General features: G+C 49.8%; 2 protein-coding genes across 17 annotated transcripts; one reads left to right on the top strand and one right to left on the bottom strand.

Moving 5' to 3' along the window:
• The first annotated feature begins 11,558 nt into the window (after positions 1-11,558).
• On the top strand, positions 11,559-16,317 carry Ccl27a (chemokine (C-C motif) ligand 27A). 14 transcript variants are annotated; one of them, XM_011249967.3, is made up of 6 exons: positions 11,559-11,614; positions 11,981-12,048; positions 12,260-12,319; positions 14,549-14,646; positions 15,808-15,940; positions 16,130-16,309. In XM_011249967.3, exons 2-6 carry the CDS (start codon positions 12,002-12,004, stop codon positions 16,284-16,286), a joined length of 495 nt encoding a protein of 164 aa, XP_011248269.1. In that variant the 5' UTR covers positions 11,559-11,614; positions 11,981-12,001; the 3' UTR covers positions 16,287-16,309. The 14 variants fall into 14 exon arrangements, 13 of the variants coding, with proteins under 13 accessions (XP_011248269.1, XP_030109229.1, XP_006537768.1 ...); NM_001048179.2 differs by having other exon boundaries at positions 11,608-11,684; positions 16,130-16,317; NM_001347065.1 differs by having other exon boundaries at positions 11,608-11,684; positions 14,494-14,646; positions 16,130-16,317.
• Positions 16,311-25,341, bottom strand: Il11ra1 (interleukin 11 receptor, alpha chain 1). 3 transcript variants are annotated; one of them, NM_001172054.1, is made up of 14 exons: positions 25,233-25,341; positions 24,622-24,707; positions 22,103-22,202; positions 21,899-21,959; positions 20,906-21,075; positions 20,663-20,777; positions 20,477-20,509; positions 20,232-20,398; positions 19,510-19,673; positions 18,183-18,324; positions 17,713-17,838; positions 17,519-17,615; positions 17,209-17,291; positions 16,311-16,704 (listed from the first exon to the last, which is right to left on the bottom strand). In NM_001172054.1, the coding sequence occupies exons 3-14, from the start codon at positions 22,200-22,202 to the stop codon at positions 16,664-16,666; spliced, it is 1,299 nt and encodes a 432-aa protein (NP_001165525.1). In that variant the 5' UTR covers positions 24,622-24,707; positions 25,233-25,341; the 3' UTR covers positions 16,311-16,663. The 3 variants fall into 3 exon arrangements, with proteins under 3 accessions (NP_001165525.1, NP_001156873.1, NP_034679.1); NM_001163401.1 differs by lacking the exon at positions 24,622-24,707; NM_010549.3 differs by lacking the exons at positions 24,622-24,707; positions 25,233-25,341 and adding an exon at positions 23,361-23,474.
• Between the last annotated feature and the right edge of the window lie 271 nt (positions 25,342-25,612).

Genomic DNA, 25,612 nt, shown 5'->3' with positions numbered 1-25,612 from the left:
CAAGAAAGAAAGAAAGAAAGAAAGAGAGAGAGAGAGAGAGAGAGAGAGAGAGAGAGAGAGAGAGAAAGAAAGAAAGAGGGAGGGAGGGAGGGAGGGAAGAAGGGAGGAATGAAGGAAGGAAGGAAGGAAGGAAGGAAGGAAGGAAGGAAGGAAGGAAGGAAGGAAGGAAGGAAAAGAAAGTCATCACTAGATGTGAACCATTCGCCTTGAATAAGAATCATAAGTCACAAAATGACCTTTCTTCAGAATTTAACCAGTGTGTGATAGTGTCCAAGATGCAAAGAGCCCAGACTCAAATTTGCCCTTCAAGTTGTTCTGAAAACATGTTTTTCAAGATAGGAAGTCACTCCATTAGTTTGGTGTGTTGTTTTTAAATAGATAGACCAGGGCAATAGCTCAGAGGTAGTACATGTACTTAATGTATCCTCAGTGATAGATAGATGACAGATTAGATAGATTATAGACAGACAGACAGACAGACAGACAGACAGATAGATAGATAGATAGATAGACAGACAGACAGATAGATAGATAGACAGATAGATCCTCCACTCGTATAGATAGCCAGACTACCATCTGTCACCTCTGAAATAACAGCTTCGACTACCATGTAAGATGGACATTATTTCTGTCACCACTTCTACCACCTCCAAAACCAATTCTCTGCTAACCCTGCTCTTTTTCACTGGGTCTAGCTTCAAATCCTGGGCCTTGAAAAGTCCGTCTGATTAGCAAAGACTGTGCTGTGTCTGTGTCTCCATTGCAGAAGGAACTGGAGAAACGAGTCTGTGGCCTTGGGGTTCTAGGGTGCAGTAAGCAAGGTTAACAAAGCAGGACATTCCTCAAACATCAAAAGGTGAAGTCTGAGCAGTGAGACAGCGTGATGTCTCAACAGTTGGCTGTCCAACATGGACACATCCCTATCTTCCCCATCCTTGACTTAAAATGTTAACATAGTATCTATCACCTTTGCTTGTACAACTCAAAACCACCTTCCCCAAGACAGACAACTCAAAACATTAGCAACTAGCACATCTTTTAAGCTCAGGTTATCATTAAAACACACACACACACCATAGACAAGGCAGCTTAAACAATAGAAATTTATTTTTTCACAATACTAGACTCTGAAAATCCAATATCTGGGTACCAATGTGGTCAGTTTCTGGTAAGGGCTCTCTTTCTTGGTGCCTTTTTCGTGTGTGTGTGTGTGTGTGTGTGTGTGTGTGTGTGTGTGTGTGTGTGTTTGTGCAAGAAAGAGAGAGAATACTTTCTTACAGGGCCATGCTCCCACTGTATTACGGCTCCTAGTTTTATGAGTTCATTTAACTCTTTTCTATCTTTGAGACCTGTCTCATTTGCCCAGGATCACCCCAAACTCACTATATAGCTGAGGATGGCCTTGAACTACTAATCCTTCTGTCTTCACCTCTTGAATGGAGGTGCTTAAAATCCTGTCTTTAGATATGGTTGTGGGCTGGAGAGATGGCTCAGGGGTTAAGAGCACTGACTGCTCTTCCAGAGATCCTGAGTTCAATTCCCAGCAACCACATGGTGGCTCACAACCATCTGTAATGGGATCTGATGCCATCTTCTGGTGTGTCTGAAGACAGCTACAGTGTGCTCATGTACATAAAGTAAATAAATAAATAAATAAATAAATAAATAAATAAATAAATATTTAGATGTGGTTGCACTGTGAATAAGACTCCATTATATGAATTCAGGTGGGCATGATTCGGTCTACAACAGTATCTAAATCCCAGATCTCAGGGTGGCATTCTTCCTCCTCTTGCTTTCTTGTGATCCTATCTCTCTATTCTGTAACCACCAACCTGCCTCTGATTGGCAGGATAGATTGAGTTACGCTGTGCTTACAAGTGACACCAAAACCCGAGCACTTTAACAAAACAAAATTCTGCCCCCCACACAAACACTGAGTGGCTCTGGGTCCAGGTAAGCACTTAGTACATCTGTGCTCCATGCGGCAGTGACATCCGAGCTGCTTTGCTCTCGGCACACACATCCCCATCCCCGCTCCCACCCATCTCAACACACATCCATGATCAGTCAAGGAAGGCGAGGATGTGGGCAAGGGAGAACACTTTCTTAAACATTTTTGATTGCAAGTGACATGTGCCACTTCTGTCCATGTTTGTTTTAGTGGAAAAGTGTCACATGACTTTGAGAGCAGAACTCGGGGAAAATAACTAAATCCAACTCTTGGTGGGAGGAGTAACGGCGCCATAATAAGCTACAATCAAGAGTGGAAGAAGGAGGGTGAAAGAGGGGGGGAAGCTAGCAAGCACAGACTGAAGGGAAAACTCATTACAAAAAGCTACAGTCTGGCAGGATGGGGTGACACACACCTTTAATCCCAGCACAAATGAGGAAGGGGCTGGCAGATATCTGAGAATTCAGGGACAGACTGAGGCCCTGTCTCTTTAAAAAGAAAAGCTATCTATAGGTCTTAGCTGGTCCTAGGGTTTAGTTGGTGTTTGCTATTCTCTTCTGTTAACCTTTAATTGTGTGGCAATTGACACAGACACTTCAAGCCCTTCTGACCAATTTCACTATTACCATTAGAATAAAATGCCTCAAGGGACCCCTCTTTGAGGAGACTTAAGCTATTGCCTAAAGGAAAAGGCAGGAGGGAGAGGGGAGAGGGAGAGAGAGAGGGCAAAGGGAGAGGGGAGAGGGTAAAGGGGAGAGGGGAGAGGAGAGAGGGGAGAGGGGAGAGGGTCAGGGGAGAGGGGCAGGGACAGGGGAAAGGGGAGAGGAACAGGGACAGGGGAAAGGGGAGAGGGAGAGGGACAGGGGAAAGGGGAGAGGGGGAGGGGGGAGGGAGAGGGAGAGGGAGGAGGGGGAGGGGAGGGGGCTGGCCTGGCTGAGGTCTAGGAGACTAGGAGGGAAATCTATAAAATGGGGGGGGGGGGACCTAGGAGGCCTGAGGAACGTGACCCATGACTTTACAGGCTACGGAAAGGAAGCGGGGATTTGATTTGAAGTACTATGAAAGATTTTAGCCAATGAGTAACATGATCACGTTTAAAGTTTTAAAAGACCCTTTTGGTGGCCTGGAAAATGGATAATATAGAAACAAGTGAAGAGTCAGAGTCGTGGCCTGGAAGGAGATGATCCTGCCTTAACCCAGGAGGAAGCTGTTGGAAACGAGTTGGGGTTCTAGACGTAGGTATGAAACGCAGCAACAGATTGAGCGGAGAGGTGCTATTTATGAAGCATAAAAGGAAAAGAAAAACCCAGGATGACAGCAGGCTTCAGTCCAGAGCCCCTGGAGGGATGGCAGAGGGGCGGTGACATTCTCTGAGCTGGGTGGCTGCAGGAGGAGACAAGCTAGGAGGGAAGTGTTGCGAATCTAGACGTTGCTTTTGGAATTAGACTTCTGTCAGAATGTGCAAGAAGAAAACCCAAATAGGCAGTTGGCTCCACAACCTGGAAGCCAAAAGTGGATCTCTATTTCCCCCGGTTCATCCATCTGTTTCTTCCTCAGCAGTTGGCTGAAGTCATGGATTTCTTGCTCTTAACTTATCTCCGGGGTCTGCGCAGCCTCTCCTGCCCCTGTCCTGAGCGCATCCCTGCCTCCATCCCTGTCCAGACGCCCCCCCCCCCCCGTCCCCGCCCTTTGCAGGGCAGTTGCAGCACTGAACCCACCGCTCTTTAAAAGTCCAGGCACTAGCTTTTTAGCCTAGCATCCAAGGCTGCACACTGGCGTTGGATCAGCCATCCCCTTGCTTCACCCTCAGGAATGTGACCAGAAATAGCTCCCTCAGCCCCCATGTCCCGCAGCCTCTCTCTTTCTCCACCGCCCCTCCCGCGACTTACCACATTGGGATAACTATTCCTATGTGGTAAGTAATTCCTTTGTGTCTCTGACTCTTGGTGCTTGCTGTTCAACCTCCCTAGACTTCTCAGCGCCCCACTCATTTTCAAAGCTCCCTCCTTCACGCGCTCCCCTGCCTCTCTCTAGTTCTCCAGAACAACACCTTGCTAGCTAGCAACGGTCATTTCTGCTTCGTTCCCAAGGGCCCCAGTTTCCTGAATTTCTCCCAAATGAGTTCAGTCCAAGATCAAGCACCTCGGGGCTCTGAGTAGATAGCAAGTGCTAAAAGAGGAAGAAATTAAGAAACAAACTCTGGCCATGAGCTACTTCAGGTTCCAGAGGGATGGGGGGGGGGGCGGGGGGCGCTGTGCTGTTGCTCAAGACTTCCCCCATCCTGGTGTCCCAGCTCTCCTGGAACTCTAACAACGTCCCGCCCATTCAGGGCCTGCGGAGCCAAGCGCTGCCCCTGGGCCTGCTCCAAGACCCTCTGGACAAGATGAGATTTGGAGAAGCGCAGGAAGTGAAATGGACCCCTCCCCAGGGCCGGGGACTTTCAGAAAGCTGAGTCACTTGCTTTCCTGCTCAGTTCTTTCTGGAATATTACATCTGTGTTCAACTAGAGCCCAATGCTCCCGGGGCCAGGAGCATCACACCTCATTTAGCCCATTCACTGGACTCCCTCTGCGGGCCTCAAAGTTGAGATCTTAGGCCAGGCCTGTGTCCTCCTTCTCCTAGGCATAGAACGTCCCCTGCAGGTCCCGTGAAGCTGAGTTCCACAAAAGAACAAATTGAAAAGAGCATCCCCAGAATTTATCTCAAAAGACACAAGCCAGGAATGGAAAAACAAACATCAGTTTTCCCCACTCAGCTAAGAAAACCATAACCGTGTAGAAGTACAGAGTAGGCACATATCTATAATACCAGCACTTAGGAGCTGAGGCAGGAGAATTATAACTTTGAGGCTACCCTGTGCTACATAATGGATTACAGATAAGCCTGGCTACAAAGTGAGACATGTATCTAAAAAATAAACACACACACACACAATTCTTGAGCTGGAGAGATGGTTCAGAGGTTAAGAGCACTGGTTGTTCTTCCAGAGGTCCTGAGTTCAATTCCCAGCAACTATCTGGTGGCTCATGACCATCTATAATGAGATCTGCTGCCCTCTTCTAGCCTTCAGACATACATCCGTGCAGGCAGAATGCTGTATACATAATAAATAAATCTTAAAAAAAAAAATCCTTGTCGTGCTGGTCACTAGGAGTGGGGAAAGGAGAATGGGAGGAAATTAAGGTCATTTAGGGACCAGGTGCTAGGAAGAGAGCAGAGAATGGAAGATAGCCTCACAGAGAAGTGGGGGTACACATGATCAAGGCACAGCACATACACGTGTGAAGGATTAATTATAGTGAATGCTATCACATTCACCAGAGTTGTGGTAACTAAACATAGAAAAGAAGAGCCCAAGGAGGTGGATCATGGCCGTGATCTCAATGCTGAGGAGAATAAGACAGGGAGCTGCTAAGTCAGGAGAATTAGAATCGTCAGGAACTGCTCAGGACTACACAGGGAGCTTCAGGTTAGCCAGACCCTGAGCGAGGAGAGAGAGTTAGGGGAGAAAGAGAAACTCCCACACAAATATACAAGTGTTGACACCTTCAAAGGACCCTAATATGTTCCATACATATGTACATATTCACAATATATACATATACACATGTATATGCATATATATAAACTCACTATACATATATGTATATAGTGTATATATGTACATAAATGTAATGTATTGATTCAAGGGATTTATACATCTCATGCCAGAGATGTATAAATATATAGTCACAATACAGACTTACACAGACATGTACACAAAAGCACACACAATCACAAAAGGACAACTCTCTTTTCCTAAGAGGAATGTTTGGAGGAATATTTTGAGAATCTATTTAGAAAGCACAGTAATATACCAACTTAATAAATCGGGCAGTAGCCGGGCGGTGGTGGCGCACCCCTTTAATGCCAGCACTTGGGAGGCAGAGGCAGGTGGATTTTCCAGTTCGAGGCCAGCCTGGTCTACAGAGTGAGTTCCAGGACAGCCAATGCTACACAGAAACCCTGTCTCAAAACACCCCTCCCCCCCAAAAAAAGAAAGAAATCAGGCAGTCTAATGGAGCCTGCTGGCTGGATCAGGTTGTCTAATGGAGGCTGCTGGCTGGACAGCCCTGTGTTTTGCTCAGTACTCACTTGGTTTTAGGTTTGGAGCAGTGCCGATAAAAATCGAAATAGATGCCTCAGAGGCTAAACACATTTACTCCTCTTGCAGAGGACCCTGGTTTGTGTCCCAGCATCTGCATGGTGGCTCACCACCATCTGTAACTCCAGTTCTTGGGGTTCTGATACCCTTTTTCTATCCTCCATGGATATGGCATGCATGTGATACACATATATATGAAGCAAAACATTCATATACATAAAATAAAAATACATCCTTTAAAAAGGGCTGGGGTAGAGGATTATTTTGCTCTGGTTATTGTTGTTGTCTTTATTTGGTTTTTGAGACAGGATCTCACATAGGCCAGATAAACCTGGAACTCGCGATGCATTTGAGAGTGAAACTGAGCTCTCCTGAGAAGCTTCTCCTGCTTCTCCTGCTTCTCCTGCTTCTCCTGCTTCTCCTGCTTCTCCCATTTCTCTGCCTCCCAAGTACACGGTACTACAAGCTACCATGCCTGACTTGTGAGGTGGTGGGAACCAAAACCAGGACTTCATGCATACTAGGCAAGCACTGGAGTAGGAATATTTAAAATGACAGACATGAGTCAAGGGCCCAGTGTTGGACAGTTCCAAGCACTCAGGAAACAGAGTCAGGAGGATCAAAAGGCTGTCTTCAGAACTGGAGAGCTGGCTCTGTGGTTAAGAGCACGTACTGCTCTTGCAGAGGATCAGAGTTCAATTTTAGCATCCAGGCCAAGTGACTCACAACCGCCTGTAACTACACCTCCAGGGGATCTGATATAGTATCTGGGCCACAAACACACACATACACACACCAATTTTTTAAAAATAAATCTTAGAAAGGAAGAAGATGGCCTTCAACCCTGATTGAATCCAGGTGAGCCAGTCAAACATAGGAAATAATTTAGTAAGCTGGGACTCGATTTGGGTTATTCATAGCCCTCCCCTTGTAATAACGCACTTGGTAGTTTAACTGCTTTACCTGTGTGTACTGGACATGTGTAGCCCTCTCCAAACAATGCACTTAGCAACTGCAGAGCACCCTCAGAGCTCCACCGGTACACCTCCCTCTCTGAATAGCAGATGTCTCAGCTCCTGGTAACAATCAAATTTAGACTGTTCCAATTCACTCAACTGTATCCCCAGTGTATCCAGTTTAAAGGCAGAAAGGCTGATCTAGTCTGAATCAGTCTGCGGAGTATGTGGAATAAGTTAAACCTTGTCTTCAAGTAAACTCTGAGGGAGAATGCCCTATTTACCATCTTCTTCCTGTGTGCAATGAGATGTGAAATGATTAAAATCAGGGCATTATGGAAAGGCTCATGTATATAAGGAAAATGATTATATAGCCTAAACTCTCAGTAACAATAGAAAACCACCCCACTGTACCGCTTGTGACCAAACTCTTCATCTTTAACCCCATAAAAAAGAAGCCACAAATAAGAATTAGACCCTTCAAGAACACCAAGCTACTCAACCCTAACAGTCCCTGACTCTTGCCTACTCGTGGGACTCTTTCCGTCCTACTGGGTTGCCCCATCCTGCCTTGATGTGATGTGCCTGGTCTTATTGTAGCTTGTTATGCCTTGTTTGGTGGATGTCCCTGGGAGGGCTGCTCTTTCCTGAGAAGAGACAGAGCAGGGTGGATCTGGGGGAGGAGGGATAAAGGGAGAGACTGGAGGAAGAGAGGGAGGGGAAAGTGTGTCCAGGATGCAATATATGAGAGAAAAATATTGGGGCCCTTGTGGACCTTCACTCGTGGCTGGCTGCCCTCTTACAGTGTATTTGGATCTTGTCTACTGCTTTGTTCTCAACCCTTGCTACTTGTACAAACCTGGGTGAGTGCCCATCTTCAATTCTTTGGATAAGAAGCCAAGGACCTGGAAGGACCCGGCCCAGACCCTGACCACCAGTAATATAAGGATGCAAATGTTTTCACCTCTGCATTCTATCACCATTCCCCACTTAATGCCTTTTGTGGATGGGGTCTTATTCTTATTGTAGATGGCCGTTCTTGTCATTTACTGATTTCCAAGCAACAGCAAGCATGGCCCCTAGACACCTGAGGTCTGAGGGGTTGTTTTAGATCTATTTTTAATATTATTTTAATTGTGTGTACAGGGTGTTATGGACATGTGTGTTCTGATGCCCTCAGAGGTCAGAGGCAATGGATCACTTAAAGCTGGAGCTGCACCCACAGGCACTTGTGAGCCCCATCAGACATGGATGCTGAGCACCAAACTCAGGTCCTCCGCAAGAGCAGACTGCAGTCATCTCTCTAGCTCCCCTATTTTTTATTTCTCTTTATTTTTGAGACTTCCATACAGGCATAAAATGAAATATGATCATATTTATCCCCATTCCTTCTTCCAACTCCCCCATATCCTTCCAACACATCTCCCTCCCAACTTTTTTTTCTGTTTTCTTTTTTGATAAACCACTAAGCCCAGTTAGTGCTGCCCATATGTGCATGGGTGTGGGGCCATCCACCGGAGCATAAGAAACTGGCCAGTAGCCACATCCTCTAAAAAGAATGATCCCTGCCCCACCCCTCAGCTATCAACTACCAATAGCTCCTCGGTAAGGGGTGGACCTAGAGTTCATCTACCCCATCTATGACAGAGTTTTGGCTAGCTGATCTTGTGGAGGTCTTATGTAGGTAACCACAGCTTCGGTGCATTCATGAATAGGCTAGACATGTCATTCATGGTGAGAAAACTGCATTTTACAGCATACCTCCCCATCCCCTGCCTCATCTACTGTGATCCCTGAGACATAGCAGGGAGAAAAGGGTTGATACAGGTGTCCTGATTATAACTCAACAGTCAGTCTATTTCCCGTCTAAATTCTCACAGTTACTGGTCTAGCATCCAAACATCAAATCTCATGAGAAGCTCTGGTTAGTTGCTCAGGCCTTTAATCAATCACAGTGTCCAAGGATTGGCATACTGGAATCACAGCAGTGTGGTTGATAGCCCCACCACCACTACTATAGAAAGTGGCAAACGCTGTAATGCTTCACTGGAGAGGCTGAAGCATAAAGAGTGCCATAAGTCCAAAGCCAGCCTGGAACACATAGCAAAACCTTGTCTCAAAAACAGTGAGTCAGAACCAGGCACAGTGGCACAGGCCTTTAGTCCTAGCACTTGGAAGGCAAAGGTAAGAAAATCTCTGTGAGTTCAAAGCCTGATCTTTGTAGCAAGTTCTAGGACAGCCAGGGCCACACAGTCAGTCCCTGTCTTTGATGATGATGATGATGATGATGATGATGATGATGATGATATAGTAGTAAAAATAAATAAAAGAGAAAGAAAAGTGGCCTGTATGAACAGAAACAGCCCTCAAGAAATCTACTTCATAGAGCTATCATAAGACAACTTAAAATATTTAGTATGGCACCTGGTACTTAAGGATCAACAAATATTAATGTCATATCTGATCACCTTTAGAAAGGTAAAAGAAATAATAGAAGAGGAAAGAAGGTGGTCAGTGGGAAGAGAGAGTCTGAAAAATGCAGACCACAGTTAAGTCCATCAGATTATATATCCCAAGGCTGAGAAACAAAAAACAGCCTAGCATCCCACAGTAGGCCTTGCATCTCACAGTAGGCCCAGTGTCCCATAGTAGGCCTGGCATCTCACAGTAGGCCTGGCATCTCACAGTAGGCCTAGCGTCCCACAGTAGGCCTAGCATCCCACAGTAGGCCCAGTGTCCCACAGTAGGCCCAGTGTCTCACAGGAGGCCTGACATCCCACAGTAGGCCCAGTGTCCCACAGTAGACCCAGTGTCCCACAGAAGGCCTGGCATCTCACAGTAGGCCTAGAATCCCACAGTAGGCCTGGCATCTCACAGTAGGCCCAGTGTCCCACAGTAGGCCTGGCATCCACAGTGGGCCTAGTGTCCCATAGTAGGCTACCTAAGCGACTCCCACTCTGAGCTTTCTGGAGTCTTCTTCTCCACGTGCCCTTGGATTATGGATTCTCACTCACCCTCTCACTTGTTCCCAAGCACAGCCACAGGACATGCTAGCAAGGAGTTATCTTGAGACAAGCAGACCAGAACCAGGAAAGCCTCCCATGCTATGGCACGGCAGATCCCATCACCTCAGTATAAAATTCAGAGTGGCTTCCCTTCTTGGACCTCTCAACTGCCATGGAATCTGAGAAGTGACTTCCTCTACCCTTGCCCCGCCCCTGTGATTGTGCCCCCAGAATATGAGGGGCAGTATCTTCCCTCCTCCTCCAACCCTCACAGATCTCAGAACCATAGGTCTCTTTTCTGTTGCTGTCATAAAACACTGACAGAGTGACTTAAGGGAGAAAGGGGTCTACTTTTACCTCACAGCTCACAGCAGTCTGTCACAGCAGGAACGTGAAGGCAGAGGGATGTTGCTCTTCACCCTGACTCCCAACCTTGAGAATGGCAATTTTTAAAGAAAATATATTTTATTTTTAATTATGAGGGGGTACATGCACATGAGGGTTAGTGCCCTTGGCAGCCAGAGGCGTCAGCTCCTCCTGGAGCTAGAGTTACAGGTGGTTGTGAGCAACCAATGTGGGTGCTGGGAACCAAATTCTGGCCCTCTACAAGAAGCTAAGCCATCTTTCCCACCATACCTCTTACTCAAACTCCTGACTGCTGTGGTTGTCAGAACTGAAACCAAGCAAGAATTAATGCTGCTACTAAGAAGTCTAAAAGGGAGCTGGAGAGATGGCTCAGCGGTTAAGAGCATTGACTGCTCTTCCAGAGGTCCTGAGTTCAATCCCCAGCAACCACATGGTGGTTCACAACCATTTGTAATGGGATCTGATGCCCTTTTCTGGTGTGTCAGCTACAATGTACTCATATACAAAAAAAAAAAAAAAAAAAAAAAAAAGTTTAAAAGGGACCCTCCCCCTCAAACCAGGAAGACAATGGGGAATCCACCCGATGAATAATCTTGTTAACCAGCTTACTGCATTCATTTCTGACAGCTCCACCCCAAAGTTAGCCTCAGGCTTCATAGGTTTAAGAGGTGTCTTCACAATTGTTCCACTCTAGATGTCCGTACATGGTGTGAAAAAAAAATTAGATGATTTGGCCAAGGCCACTGAGCTAAGACATTTCCATACCTTAGCCTGCTCTAGGCTGTGTTCTCGCTGCTGGCCTATTCCTTCTGGTCTGAGGTCATTCAAGAACTGGGCAAGGAAGAAAAACAATTGGCAAGGTAAAAGCCAGGCAAGTGGGGGCACTGGGGAGAGAGGCACAGTGAAGATGATTCCCAAAGCACTTTTACTGCTGTCTCCAATCAAGGTCACAGTCTACCAACCTGCCTAACTCTAAAATCTGGCTCCATCCCAGAAAAGAGGGTCCTGCGTGTCTGGCATCTTAATAAACACAGACTATGCCCCTTAAGCAACAAAAATACAGTGCCACTTTTTAACGTTACATTTTGATCCCACCTCCTCTGACGAAAACCTGGTTCCTCCCCTTCCGGGTGATACGCAAGCCCCACCCATAGAATGCGAAGGTATCCCTGTGATGTAATTGTTAACGGTCCGTTTCCGGGGCGGAGCCAGGGAGGGCGGGGAGTTTAGGCTGTGCCGACCCCTGAGCCCCCCTTCAGGTGACTCCAGCCCCTCAAAATCTCCATCCAGGGCCTAAATGTCCCAGCTCCCCTGCCGCTAGACCTCCCTCTTTGGTGACTCCAAGTTCGGGTCCCTAGATAACCCTCCTCCTAACGCTTTAACTTCTAGTGATTTCCATAGCATCCATCCCATCCTGTCCCGATGTGACAATTGGCTTCCGGGGGTGGGGGCCACCTGCCTCAGTGTACCTGAGGACTATTCAGACTCGTCCTGGAAATGATGGCGAAGGGGACTTGCGACTGGGAATAAGTGTTCCTATCATGCTGTTCCACAGGAACCGTTCGGAGCCCCGGACATGTCGCGATTGAGGAGATACGAGGTGGCGCTGGAAGCGGAGGAGGAGTGAGTGGAGGCGGGAGAAGCGGAGGAGGGATGTGAGGCCGGGGGTGGGGGGAAGGTGAACGTCCCGGGGCGGGCAGAGCGGGCCCTCGAGGGGCGTGGGCTGCTGCTGTCCAGCCCTTGGGGGCGGGGCTTTCTGGAGGGCTCGGTTCCAGAGGTGAGGTCTGTGGGTCAGCCCCGCCCCTCCCGGTCCGGCTCTGCCTTGTCTTTGCAGGATCTACTGGGGCTGCTTCTACTTTTTTCCTTGGCTGCGAATGTGGCGCAGGGAGCGGAGGTGAGGGGGCTGCGATCTCGTGGGGGCATGAACGAGGTTCAGTGTCGGTGGACGGATGTGGGGGAGTCCAGGCGCCCCTGCCCCGCCTCATGTCATTGTCGGGTCGCCCTACAGCTCGGCGCACCCCCGGGAGCAGAAGCTGGAGCCTCTGCGGGGCCTAATGAGCTGTTTGTCGAGCGGCCTGAGGCCTGCTCCCCAGCGCTCGGGTCGTGGTCTCCTCTGTCGCACCCCCACCGCTGCTGCACAGACAGCCGGTGCATTAAAGATTTAAAGTCACGCCCACTGCCTCCCTGACTTTAGCGCCGCAGCCGCCTTTGGTGCTGGGAATCCCACTCCACACCTGCTGTTTGTTAACCCACAGGGCATCCCTCCCTGGTAGGAAGCCTTTGCATGTGTAGGACTCCATTGCTCCTAAGGGTCAGGCTTGTAATTACTATCAGTGACTGGCTCTCTGCCACGCCCTCCCCAAAAGCACCCACACTGAGAGTAGGCCACATCTTTCCCCCACTTATCAGTGTTCCCACAACTTCAGCTGTTACCACCTAACTCTAGCCATAACTTTGCCAGATGTCTGGAGAATCCTCTTTTCCTGGGAGTGGATATAAAACATTTTAGCCAAAGTTGAGGAGTCTGCTGTCAGTGAGAGGAAGGACCAGTTTCTAGAAGCTGTCTCCAGCAGTGTACCCCAGGAGAGTGACAAGGGTTGAGGGTCCAAGGTCCTTTCTATAGTTAAAACCCCAAACTGGCTCCCCCAATCTGATCCCAATTTTTTGTTTTTGTATTTAATTTTTTAAGTGTGTGTGTGTTTGTAATGTGTGTGTGTGCCCACCACAATGCATGTGCATGCAGAGATCAGAGGATATGACCCTTTGTGAGGGTTTTTTCATCCATATGGCTTCCCGGGATGGAATTCAGGGTTTCAGGCTTGGCACCATGGCCATCCTGCCAGCCCCATCACCGTTTTAAAAAGTCCTTGGTATCAGCAAGAACTAGCAGTTTGCTAAGAATCCTGCTACCCTAACCCCATGATTACTTTGTCCACCGAAATCACTCTGGAACCCGTTAACCCTTACAGTGGGTGAGAGTCAGACTGTCCTCATAGTGTCCACCACATAGACACACTGACTCCCATTCCAGAACAGGCACCTGAGGATTATGCTATGGAGACAGCCTGGATCCTGGCTGAGCTCAAAGCTGACTTTTAGCCTGGCACTGCCTCTGTCATAGCACACTGTGCTGGAAAAGAGGACTTGGCCTCCATATCTTTGGAGAAGCCAAAATTAGGAGAGAAGGAAGCCAGGAAAATGTTTCTGCCTTCCAAAGATCTCTGGATTGACAAACCCAGGGGAGCTCACATGGCAAGCAGTGTAGACAGGATGGTGGAGTGGGGTGAGCGGGGCAGGCGAGGTGAATTTCCTTAGAATTTCTTTTTTGGTGAAACACCCAAGCCCTGGGACAAAGATCTAGACCGGGCGTAAGAGAGAAGCTTCGGGTACCAAAACTTGAGGATGCATGGCCTCTGGCTCGTGGGTGACCTTCAAGTGTGCAAACTTTTAGCCATTCCCTCACAATTTCTGCATCGAAGACACCTTCAAATGCTTTGACTAGCCCTGGGTCCACATCTTCCCAGACTGTCATAAGACCTCTGAGAAAATGTCCAAAAGGTGCCTATGAGTCTTAACCCTGGTCAGGAGGAAGCAAGGCCTTTTCAGTTTAGCCAAAGAAACTGCTCGGAGGCAGTGGAAGTCCTATCCCAAGATCTCTACTCCAGAGGATGGCTGGCCTCAGAGCAGGAAATTCAGTCTCCAGATAAGGGATGGATTCTTGGTGTTATGACTCGGTTTATATTTTAAATCCAGAGCAGAACTTGAGAATTGAAATCCCCAGATTAGGAGCCTAGGCCATTAGCCCAATAAACACACCCCTACTCTAGGCCGTTTACAACTTTCCAGAAAGCATTGACTCAAAATGAATAGGAATTTTGCATACAGATCCAGGTATACCCCAAGGCCCCACTGCAATAAATTTGGATTTCCACATTGATTCCACCGAACCATATTAGTACATACTTATTTCTGATGGAAGGAAGCGTAGGGTGGGTACAGGTGTTTGGGGTTTGGGGAAATGGGTATTTCTGAAGCTGGGTTCGGAAGGGTATGTTCCTTCAAGCCCAGAATGGAAAGACGGTAGAATTTGAATCAAACGAGACGACCTAACTTTGTTCTTGAGTCCGATGTCTCCAACAAGCCAGAGACTAAGTCTGGAAGCCCCCAGCCTCCCACTGAGAAGCTGGCATCCGTGGAACAAGACTAAGCAGAAGCAAGAAGGTGAGATTTGGGAAAGGGGCTTTGTCTTCTTGGAGTTTTGTTGATTTGTTTGTTTGTTGAGGCAGGATCTCACTACGTAGCTCAGGCTGGCCCCAGAACTCACTGTGTAGACCAGGCTAGTCTCAAACTCACAGAGATCGATTTGCCTGCTGAGTACTGGGGGACAAGACGTGCTACCATACGTCCACCCACTTTCACCTGTTTTAACACCAGCAACCTGGCACCAAAGTACTTTTATTTCTCTCCCGCATCTGCCTCAGTTTCCCTCCTTAATGGTAAACATCTCCCTATTACCCAAGAAGAGTCTGTTTTAGGGTCCCATCAATTTCTCCTGATTAGAAAAATGCAGGGCGGGGCGGGGCGGGGAAGGTAGTAGGGAGGAGAAGATGAAGGCAGGTCAGTGCTGGCCTGCCTTCTGTTCCTACCCACTCACAAACTCCCATCAGAAGTGTGTATGTGTACTAATATGGTTCAGCGAGATGATTGTGGAAATGCAAATGGATTCCAGTGGAGCTTTTAGGTATAACTGGATCTGTGTCATTTCTGTCCGCGAGCACACATTCATGGGCGTGACTTCATGAGTTACATGACCAACATATGACTGTGAATGTGTGGTTATGGGTGTGAGCATAAATGACTATCAGGAGACGCCACCGTGAACCACGGCTGTTCTGAGCTTCTGTAATGTCAGCCCCGGATACTATTCGCTAGCTCTCTCCATTCTTCTCCGTTCAGGGCTTAGAAGCCCATGGGGAAATGGCAGTCCAGGCAGGGGATTGGGTCACTGACAACAGGCCAAGAGTTAGAGCTCAGCTTCACAAGATAAGCAAAGCATCACCACCTGTGTCTGACTCACCTAGTGCCCGAGGCAAAGCACAGCTAGATAAAAGCTGGGGAGCAGGGGAGAAAGAAAGGAAGGAAGGAAGAAACCTCTAGGCTGAGTGAGCATGATGGAGGGGCTCTCCCCCGCCAGCAGCCTCCCGCTGTTACTGTTGCTTCTGAGCCCGGCTCCTGAAGCAGGTAAGTTCTCAGAGGCCATAGAATGAATGCTGAGCGAGGGGACTACAGGGAACAGGGCCCAGAAAGTTGGACCTCTAGCTATGTAATCAGAGCAGCTTGTGGGTCCAGACCTCTCTGAAGTGTGGCCCTATTGTTCTCCAGCCTTGCCTCTGCCCTCCAGCACTAGCTGCTGTACTCAGCTCTATAGACAGCCACTCCCAAGCAGGCTGCTGAGGAGGATTGTCCACATGGAACTGCAGGAGGCCGATGGGGACTGTCACCTCCAGGCTGTCGTGTGAGCTCTGCCCCCAACTTTGATACCTCTAACTCTGCCCTCAGTCCGAACCCCCAATATTCATCCCTAGCCCCTTTACTAACTCTAATACCTACCCGGATTTTCATCTGGCTTTTACCCCTAGCCCCTGAACCCTACCTAAGCTCATCCCCCAAATGTGAGCCTAGCTTTGGACTTTTCCCTTCTCAGGCTTCACCTGGCTCGGCGCAGTGTCTGTGTTCATCCCCAGAACCGCAGCCTGGCTCGGTGGTTAGAACGCCAAGGGAAAAGGCTCCAAGGGACTGTACCCAGTTTAAATCTGGTACTACAAAAGAAAATGTACTCAAACCCCCAACAGCAAAACTAATAAAGCAACATTAGACGACAATCTCCAAAAACTTCCGTCTCTTTTATTTCAACTCTTCACACTTCCCAGAAGGGCCAAGCCCAAGACCGCACACACTCTCCAATCATCTGTACACACATGCAGAGAACTTTTGCTCCCTGTCTCACATACACACACGATCACAGGAACACAGACTTCTGTACACATTCCTCAGGTGGACTTCCACCTCAGGACATCGGAAGTCCAGACAGCCTTCAGCCGGCAGCAAGTTTGGAGTATAGGTGTCAAAGAAAAGAGCTCAGACTTTCAGCTGAGACCTCCATCCACAGGGATCCACTGCCCCGCCTCTTTCTGCCTGTCCTTTTAACCACCCAAGTCTGACCGGGTTACAGATGAAATCAGCTGAAGTTCTCTGGGGTCCTCTGCAGGTTTGGAATTCCTAAAGGAACAGAGAGCATAACAGGAGGACTGGATCCAGACCCAACACAGGAGCCCGCTTCTGAGGGAGCCCTAACACTGAAGATAAGGCAGCAGATGAAGTTCTGGGGCCAAGGGTAGGGGTGGCAAACAAGCATGATGACCTGTGTTCAGCCCCCAGGACTCATGCAAAGGTAGAAAGACTCCCAACACATGACACGTGTGTGTGCATACACATACCATACACACACAACAGTAAGATTTAATTTTTTAAATCTGGGAGAGGAGCAAGCATTGATCCAAGACATTTAAGTGGGGGAAGGGTAATATCGGTTCTGACGCCCTAAAAATGAAGGGAGCTACTATAAGTCCCAATCTTTTAAATGGGAAGAGACCCATTTCTGAGAATAGGCACTTGGGAGGAAGACCCAACTCCAGTGATTCCTGGAACCCACAAAATTAATAGGGTGTCCGGTTCTTAAGTCAGACACTCAACCAAGCATTTAGATTACCAAGTGCTACTCACCTGGAAGCTTTTCCACCGGGATCATGGGTGCCAAGAGCCCAGGTTTTTGCGGTCCATCCTTCCCACTCCGTCTCAGCCTCAGCCTGAAGCATAAAAGAGCAGCTGTCTCCCTAATACCATGTCTCGTCCACGAGGATTGATTAGCAAAGGAAGAGGAATCATGACAGAGAAGACAGTCGGGTGGGGAGACGTGGTTCCAAACTCCAGCAGGCTCAGCGGGCAGTCAGCAGAGGGTGGGAATGGCTGTGGTCCCTGGGCATCAAAGTGGCTGCGGGGCAGTACAGCTAAGGAACCAGTGGAACTCACTCACCAGAGCCCCAGTGCCAGAGCTCCAACAGCCAGGCCAAGGCAAGAGAAGATTCCCAGAGACGCTAACACAGCTACTTGCTCCAAGGGGTCCCTGTGATCTAAAGAGAAAGGCCACATGTCCCTGGGAGAGCAATGATGCCACCTTCTGTCTAGGACTTTAGTCCTCCACATGCTCTGTCAATCCATCAGACTTACCAAGTGGCCTTGGGTCCGGCTGCAAGGAAGGCCTTGCAGGAGCCGGGCTGTCCTCCTGAGCTACTACTGCCTCTAGCTGCTGTCCGTGTCCCTGGCTCCAATCAGGTATCTCATCCTGCAGGGGACCTGAAGAAAGATGAAACCTGAGAGGTGCACACAGAAGCCTCTGCCTTTCTAGGGCAGGAGCAGGGCTAGAACCTAAAGCTGAGGTAGGGGCCTAGGAGGCAGTTTCAAAGGGTGTGGCCAGCTTCTGGGGATCCGGCTTGTAGACTTGCAGACACAGGGTCTAAATGTGCAGAGGTGGAGACGTGGAGACGAGGGACTAAAGTCAGAGGAGGCTGCAGACCAGCAAGGCTATTGAATAGGACAGCAGTGCTGAAGGCCCCTAACAAGGGGATGTGTAAAACTGTCCAGTGGATAGTTGCTTTGGGGTGAGGGCCCCACCCTTTGTCTTTGTTTCTGTCTCTCACCAGTGCTAGGAGTACCCCAGGCCTCTGGGCTCCAGGCGCTCCAGGTGCCAGCATCCAGAAAGTCCCTGGCACTGACTCGTACCGCGTGTGGCAGCCCAGCCACAGCATCTGTTATCACTTCCTCCAAGCCAATGGGCTCCACCTGGAGGTAAAGACGGCTGTTCAGGGTGTGGTCCCAATGTAAGTAAAGAACCCGCCCAGCCCCGGCCATCGAAGAGTAGCCCTCTCCCACGCTGCCATCCCTGTCCACCTGCAAGGGAGGGTCTAGACCCCACGTTGGGTGGCTGATGGGACAAAACCTAGGTCTGGGATTTGGAAAATGGAAGCATGTAGAGGTTACTTAGAGGGCCTGTGGTGTCAGCCAGTCTGTGTTCAAAACTCTAAGTGACTTACTGAGTGGACTGTGGGCCTCCATGTCTCAGCTTCCTCGTTTGTAAATAGGGGTGACTATACCTAACAGAGATAACCTGTCAAATGTGTATTGAGGTACCCTGTAGGCAGGCAGCTCTGAATGCAGATTATAAACTAAAGGGACAGCTTCCTAGGACAGATGCCAAAAAATCTTTGACATTTCTGGATGTGGAGATAAAACTATTTTCACCTAGACACAGGAGTATGGATACGAGGAGGGTCTTCTAGGTAAAAGGTATGCCCTTTCCTAGAAGTTATTCTCTCCCACCCCTTCTCTTTCTTTGTGTGTGGGGGTGGGTTGTGTGTTGGTGTGATGTGGTGGTGTTTGTGTGTGTGTGTGATGTGTGTGTGTGTATGTGGTGGTAGTAGTGGTGGGGTATGTGTGTATGGTGGGATGTGTCACAGCATACGTGTGGTGGTCAGAGGAAGAACGCAGGATTAAGTCTTTCTGCCTTCTGCACTGTTTGAAGACAGGTTTTTTGTTGCTCTCGGCTAGCCCATGAACTTCTAGGCATTTTCCTGTCTCTGCCTCCCCTCTTGCTGTTGGAGCACTCAGGTTACAAACTCTGCTATTTCACCTGGCTTTATGTGGACTGAGGATTCAGACTCAGGTCCCCTTGCTTATAAGTGGCTGTTCTGTAATACACTAAGCCATTTTCCCAATCCCTCCAAGTGATTTTTTAAAAAGCCATTTCTATTTTCCACAGACAGGCTTGCATTATGGTTAGTTACCCAGGACAGCAGTCCTACCCGCTACAACTCCAGCACCCAGCTCAACACCTGGGGAACACATATATAGAAAGGGAATCAGGTCTTCTGAGACCAGCCAGTGCCTAGAAGCGATGCAGAATATCTGATCTCTTAACACCAGAGACAACACTAGAAGATGAAGACCGAGACACACTGCAGACCTCACCGTGGACCAGGCTGGATGCTGTGCTGGTCGGTATTGCAACCGGAACTTGAGCAGAAAGTGGGGTTGGCGACGCCAGGAGGCAGGGTATGTCCAGCTGGCATGCAGGCGTCTCGGGTAACCAGGTACGGATTCCACCCGCAGTCCTTGGGGTGGATCAGGACGCACTAGAGATAGCCAGACACAAAGTTCAGGGTAAGTGATGGGTACTCATTCCTTCCCACAGTGTGTGTGTAAAGGTGCTTTTGTCAGATCCGTCCCAGGAAGGAGGGGAAATGTCGAATTTGATCACTCATTGAGCCTCAGGACCTGTCTGTCATTATTATAAGCAGCAATGCTAAAACAGAGTTTTGATAGCTTTGAGTGATAAGCAGATTTTTCTTTCCATCCACAGAAGATTCGCTGGCCCAAATTCCAACCTACATATACTGCCTTCTTCCCTCCCACACTCAGATTAAGAAAATAAAGGGGGGGCAGGCTTTCCCCTAGGCGGGGAGAGCATGAGAACGGGCTGCCTTCAGCATAGACAGGGTCCAGAAACAGGAGTGAGCTAGGCAGCTGGGAAGGATGTGTAGGTAATGACGGGAGCCTTTAGGGTACAGAGCCATCTGTGACGACTCTGTCTTTATGAAAAGGAGAGGACCAGTTGGAAGCTGGGGCAAGGTGAGTGTAAGTCTGTGCGGAGTCTCTGTGACATGGGTCTGGAAGGAGCCTGGGGTACTCACAGATGCTCTGTAATCTCACATCCAGTAGGCACGTGCTGGCACCCAGTGGGTTCACCTCGGTCACATTGATCCGGTACTCACTCCAGAACTCTGCCCCATGGACCACACATCGGGAGGCCTCCAGAGGGTCCTGTGGACACGGCCAAGGCCCGGTGGATGGACTTTCCCTAGAATGGAGGATGTCGTCTTGGGTTTTGGAAATAGGTCACAAGTTAAGAGTCCCCAGTCTCTCTGTCATGTCCTACCTCTGACTCTCAGCTCCTGGCAGCGTCTTCTTCCTGGTAAAAAGGTTACCATCTGAGGTTAGGAGGGAAAGAAGGCCCCTACCTTCTCTGAGAATTTGTCAGAACCTCCCTCCCTGCTTCCCATACCCATCTCATGTCAGCAACCCCAATTCCATAGGCACACATACCAAACACACCCACACATACCTGTAGGAAGTAAGGTAGCGGGTGGGCAAACCGCTGACCTGGCCTGGACTCCAAGTACAGGAGAAGTTTTCATAGTCTACCGCTTGGCAGGAGACTTCAGGACGTGCTGGGGGAACTGGAGACAGAGGGCACAGCTGGAGACCAAGACATCCCTAGCTCCATCCTATCCCAGAGGGCTTGCACGAATCCTAGGTCCCCTTGGGGAATCCCATGGCCCCTCACTGCCACCTTCCACTAACTCACAGCCCAGCTTCAGGGTCACCATGCCCCCTGATACACCATCCAGGGTCTGGCAGACATAAGTGCCTTCATCAGGGCTGTCCACCTGGGCCAAGACCAGTCTGTGTCCTAACCCAGAGTCAGGTCCCTGGAGCAGCCTTGAATCTCCATCCCGAAACCAGGACACTGGAGTCCTGGAGGAAAGATGAGGAGATGAGTCAGAGAGAGACGAGGTTGGGCTGTACAACTGTTCTCTGAGCACACTTGCAATCAAACCACGATTCTGTGCCTGGGGTGGTGGTGTGTAAGAATCATCCCAGGAGGCTGAAGCAGGGGGTTCATGAGTTTGGGGCCACTTGGAGCTACATAGTGAGTTCCAGATCACTCTCAAATGCCAAGATAAATAAACGAATAAAATAAAAACAAGAAAGAAAGGAGACTAAGCCCAAGCCCAAATTCCCTTCACATAGTCCCTTGTGGTCTCCCGTGGCCTTCTTTACCTTATCACCCCAACTTCCTCCTGCACAGGCCGCATTCTCTTCTTTCTGTTCCTTAGCACTGAGGTCACCCCCACCTCAGGGCATCTCCACAAACTGCTGCCCGTCAGGAGCTACCCTAACCTGGCCATTGCTGCTCCTTTTTGACCAAGTTTCTTGAGTGCTTGCTGCCTGCCTTCCCCACTAAGATGAAAGCGCTTGAAGGCAAGCGTCTTGCCTTTGTCGTGTCTCAGAGCCTACGGCAGGCCCGGCACTTAGCAGGTATTTAAACATACCGGCTGGTTCACTGAGGGATGATTTTGGGTACTAAGGATCAAGCCACCGCCCACCCCCAAGGCTTTGTACAGGCCTGGCACCAATGACATCCCCAGCATTAGCAGCACTTTCTATTGAATAAATACATTTGGAGGGTTAGGACACACAAGCAAGGATTACAGCCAGAAGAAGCGAGTTTAGGAGGGAACATAAGAGCTGGGCAGGGTCAGGAAAGGATGAGATGAACAGACAGGTGGACACTTACCCAGCACTCACTCCGGGGCAGCACAGCATCACGGGCCTGCCAGGTTGTCCATACTGGACCCCTATAAAAGGCGGTTATTACCTCTTTTATACCCTCTCCCATTTACGAGAACGACAGGGTGAGGAGCAGGCTGCCAAGCCCTGGGTGGGGTCATTGTGCCCAAGCATGAAGTTACACTTGGGAGCCAGAGAGGCATTTTCTTACCTGGAGGACCCCAAGCTTGGGGGCAGGGGGAGGAGGAAGACACCAGGGCTGTAGCCACGGCCACCAGGACCCTGGTCAGCCCTGAGCAGCTGCTGCTCATCTGTGGAGAGAGGGACACTTAAGGACTTACCCTTCTATGAACTAAAGCCCGGCTTATCCCTCTCCAAAGCTGGGGCTTCCTTAAGGAAAACTGAAATACCAAGAGAAATGAAGCTATTGAAAATGACTGAGGAACCTAACCTGAACTCCCATTTCTCGCCATATACCCAGTGTTGTATTTGTCCTTGTGTATGTGTACACACACACACACATACACACACACACACACACACACACACACACACGTTCATCCCAGTCCTGGGCTTAAGGCCCAGAACAAAAGCCAGAGGCAACAGACTGTGCTAGCACTCACCCCCCACCCCCGCAACACAACACACCATCCTTGGCGCCCACCCCTGGCACCAAAGATTGGCACCAGCTCCTCCACTCCCATTAACCCATACGATTCAGCTGCTGGGAATTCTGGCATTCACCTTTAACCTGACCAAGGCTAATTATCACCTCTGGCCAACATACAGCAAACCTCATCACCCGCAGGTAGGGAGCTGACATGATGGGCCCAAATGCCCCCCATATTCCCAACATGAGGCCCTGCCCTCCTCTAGCTGCCAAGCCTCTGGCCTAGGCCTGGCTTCTTGCTCTCGTAGTTGGGCCACTCAGATGGGCCTGGCTTGAAATCTTGTTGGTCTCAAGCCTGTGAGGCTGGATGGAGCTAGGGTGCAGGCTGGGGCTGCAGAATTAAGCGGATCCAGATGCCCTGGCTCCTGCCAGAGGCTGGGAGCGGGCGAGGAGCCAGCAGATGGAGATGGAGACGCGGTGGCTGAGAAGGGAGGGGAACTAGGAGCCTGCAGGAGCAGGCGCCTGATGCAGGGGGCCACAGTACCAAGTGCAGGGGGTGGGGGAAGAAAAGTGTTCATGAGCAAAGGCAATGGAGTCAGGGGCCAATATGCAAGAGGTCTGGTTTGGTGCAGCAGGGACTCCAGAAGGAGTTGGGGCTGGGAGAAAAGACTCGGGTGGCGGGGAGCAGCAGCAAACTAAAGGTAGTCAGAAAGGGGTAGATGGTAAGCTCTCAGTCAAAGCGCCACAGGACCTCTCCAGAGCAGGGCAGAACAAGGCCTTCACATATCTGTGTCCCCCTGACTGTCTTATTGCCCCCACCCGGGTCCCGCCCCATTTACCCTGGTTAGTCCCACCCTACCTTGATAATCACAGTGACTGAGTGCCCATGGCCTCCAAGACTTCCTCCTACAGGCTAAGAACTGTCTCCCGCTCCACTGAGTTGTGGGACCCCAGAACCATCCCCTCCTTCCCATGTCGAGCCCCGCCCCCTCTGGGCCTTAGAGCTGAGCAGGCCCCCTCCTCCACCTCTTCCTCTTCCCTCTCTCATTCCCTCCCACCACAGGGCCTGGGAAGGAAAGAGGCCTCCCACCTCAGGCTGGAAAGGAAGCCAGAGACACAACCAGGACTAGCAAGGAGGAGAGGGGGGTAGCTCTTCTAGAAATCTTCTGTTGCTGGAAGATTTCCTTTGTTTTCACAGAGTCACCAAAGCCTACTTACTCAGGGAATCACTAGGTAGTTGACTAAAGCAAAGATATTCACTTGAACACATGTGGACATAATAAAAAGAATTAGCACACAGACATACTCCTTCCTGTTCTTTCCACTCTCCAGCAATGTTTCCTTGGGGCACAGATGGCTGTGTTTCCAGGGGAAAACAGGTTTCACACTGGAGAATGTAAGGAAAGGCCAGAGACCAGCCCCCCCCCCCCTTCCCAGGAGGTTGCAGCCATTTCTATTTTCCCCCTCCACCAGTTGGGCCTCAGCACCAGGAAATGCCTTTGATCCCTTGGTGCCAGATACACAAGACACACAGTTACCCTCAGATACAGTCACACACAGAGACACACAGACACATTTAAACAGCTTAGCCTACTAGAGGTCCTATTGACACAGAGACACACGAAGCATGTGTGTATGTGTGTGTGTTTACCCTATAATCCCTAAAAGCAACTCCTCACCATGAGGAGCTCATAGGAGCTCTTAGTAAAGATGGACCAGTGTCATAGCAAGGCTACAAGTCCTTGTGTGGCCAGAAACAAAGAATAAGTAGGAAACTCAGACAGAGGGACACTGAGGGACAGACAGCCTGTAGACAGAACCAGAAAAGCAGAAACATGAGACACCTGGGGGGTAAGGGGGAGCTGCGAAGAGACATAAAAATCTCTCCAGGAAGATAATCATGGGAACGGAGAAAGAGATGTAAAGAAGCAGAGCCAGGCATGAAAACAGAAACACCAGAAGACCGGGGCACCGGGGATATAGCTCGGTTGGTGGAGTTTGCCTAACATGCCCAGAGCCCTAGGTTTGACACCCAGCGGCGTACAAAAACAGATGTGCCACATCTGCAACCCCAGGAATCCAGAGGCTTTGGATACATGTGGCCCAGTGATGGGACTTACTGTCTCAGCCCTGGAGATGGAACCTAGGCCCTGGCTCACACCAGACAAGTGCTCTATCACTGACCATTCTCAGCCCCCACCAGCTCCTGAACAGAGGAAGAAGGAAAGCCATGTGGCTTGGGGGGTGGATCTTGTCTGTTGCTGCAGGCTGGGTAGAAAAGTCAGTTTCCCTCCACAACTTAAGCAGTTCCTGAACAGAGGAACACAGCTTCACTCCCACACAGTCTAGGCTAGGACACAAGACACATCATGGTCACAAGTCTCACTGTTGCACTATTACTGAAGTCACACATTAGTACACACACACACAAACCAGCCACCCTGACAGACAAAATCTAGACCCTACAGAAGCTTCCCAAAACACATCCCCCGGTGTGGTCACAGCCCTTCTCCCAAACAAACACCTAAAGAAAAATTGCCCACTGACAGACGCTGACAGACACACCAATGACACCAGTTTCTGAGCCTCACACACACTGACATCGCCACACACAGAGACACACTCATAGTCCATCTGTCACTCCCTGCCTTTCAGATCACACACCACCCTGCCCCGCCCCCTCTTGGCAGGACTTGGGAGTCAACACCCGGGTCCCAGTAGGGCCTCTCACCTTCTGCGGCAGCCGCCGCCAGCGCCCTCCGCCCTCACCCTCTGCCCCGGCCTCTGCTCCCTCCAGTGCTGAGCGCAGGCAGTGGGGGCGGCTCCTCCCAGCGCCAATAGAAAGAGAGAGGTGAAGCAGGGGGGTTCTCGGCCCATTGGAGCCTCCAACTGCCAATCACTTCCACCTCCTCTGGACACTTCCTGTCCCGTCTGGAACTTAGAGGAGGGTGCCAGAGTAGGATTCCTAGGACAAAACCTGAAACTGCTGCGTTCCTTAGACCTCTCCTGAAGGCCTGTCCTCCCAGGGACTTCAGGCCTGAAAGTGTCCAGGCCCTTGTCCCTGGCGTCCACACAGCCTCAGGTTCCCTAGTGAGCCACTGGGCAGCTGAC

Source organism: Mus musculus, chromosome 4, assembly GCF_000001635.26.
Source record: "Mus musculus strain C57BL/6J chromosome 4, GRCm38.p6 C57BL/6J".
Lineage (NCBI taxonomy): Eukaryota > Metazoa > Chordata > Mammalia > Rodentia > Muridae > Mus > Mus musculus.
The sequence above is the reverse complement of the archived record's forward strand: the minus strand, read 5'-3'. Positions and strand labels throughout refer to the sequence as shown.

What these genes read in the sequence shown, in the direction of transcription:
- Ccl27a (NM_001048179.2), top strand. Translation starts at nt 12,002, where the DNA reads ATGTCGCGATTGAGGAGATACGAGGTGGCGCTGGAAGCGGAGGAGGA. An exon ending in GCGCTGGAAGCGGAGGAGGA is followed by an intron (nt 12,049 to 12,259) that starts GTGAGTGGAGGC and finishes TTGTCTTTGCAG; the next exon opens with GATCTACTGGGGCTGCTTCT. An exon ending in GACTAAGCAGAAGCAAGAAG is followed by an intron (nt 14,647 to 15,807) that starts GTGAGATTTGGG and finishes ATTGTTCTCCAG; the next exon opens with CCTTGCCTCTGCCCTCCAGC.
- Il11ra1 (NM_001172054.1), bottom strand. Translation starts at nt 22,202, where the DNA reads ATGAGCAGCAGCTGCTCAGGGCTGACCAGGGTCCTGGTGGCCGTGGCT. An exon ending in TGTGAGATTACAGAGCATCT is followed by an intron (nt 19,674 to 20,231) that starts GTGAGTACCCCA and finishes GGCTATCTCTAG; the next exon opens with TGCGTCCTGATCCACCCCAA. An exon ending in GCTCTGGCACTGGGGCTCTG is followed by an intron (nt 17,292 to 17,518) that starts GTGAGTGAGTTC and finishes TTTATGCTTCAG; the next exon opens with GCTGAGGCTGAGACGGAGTG.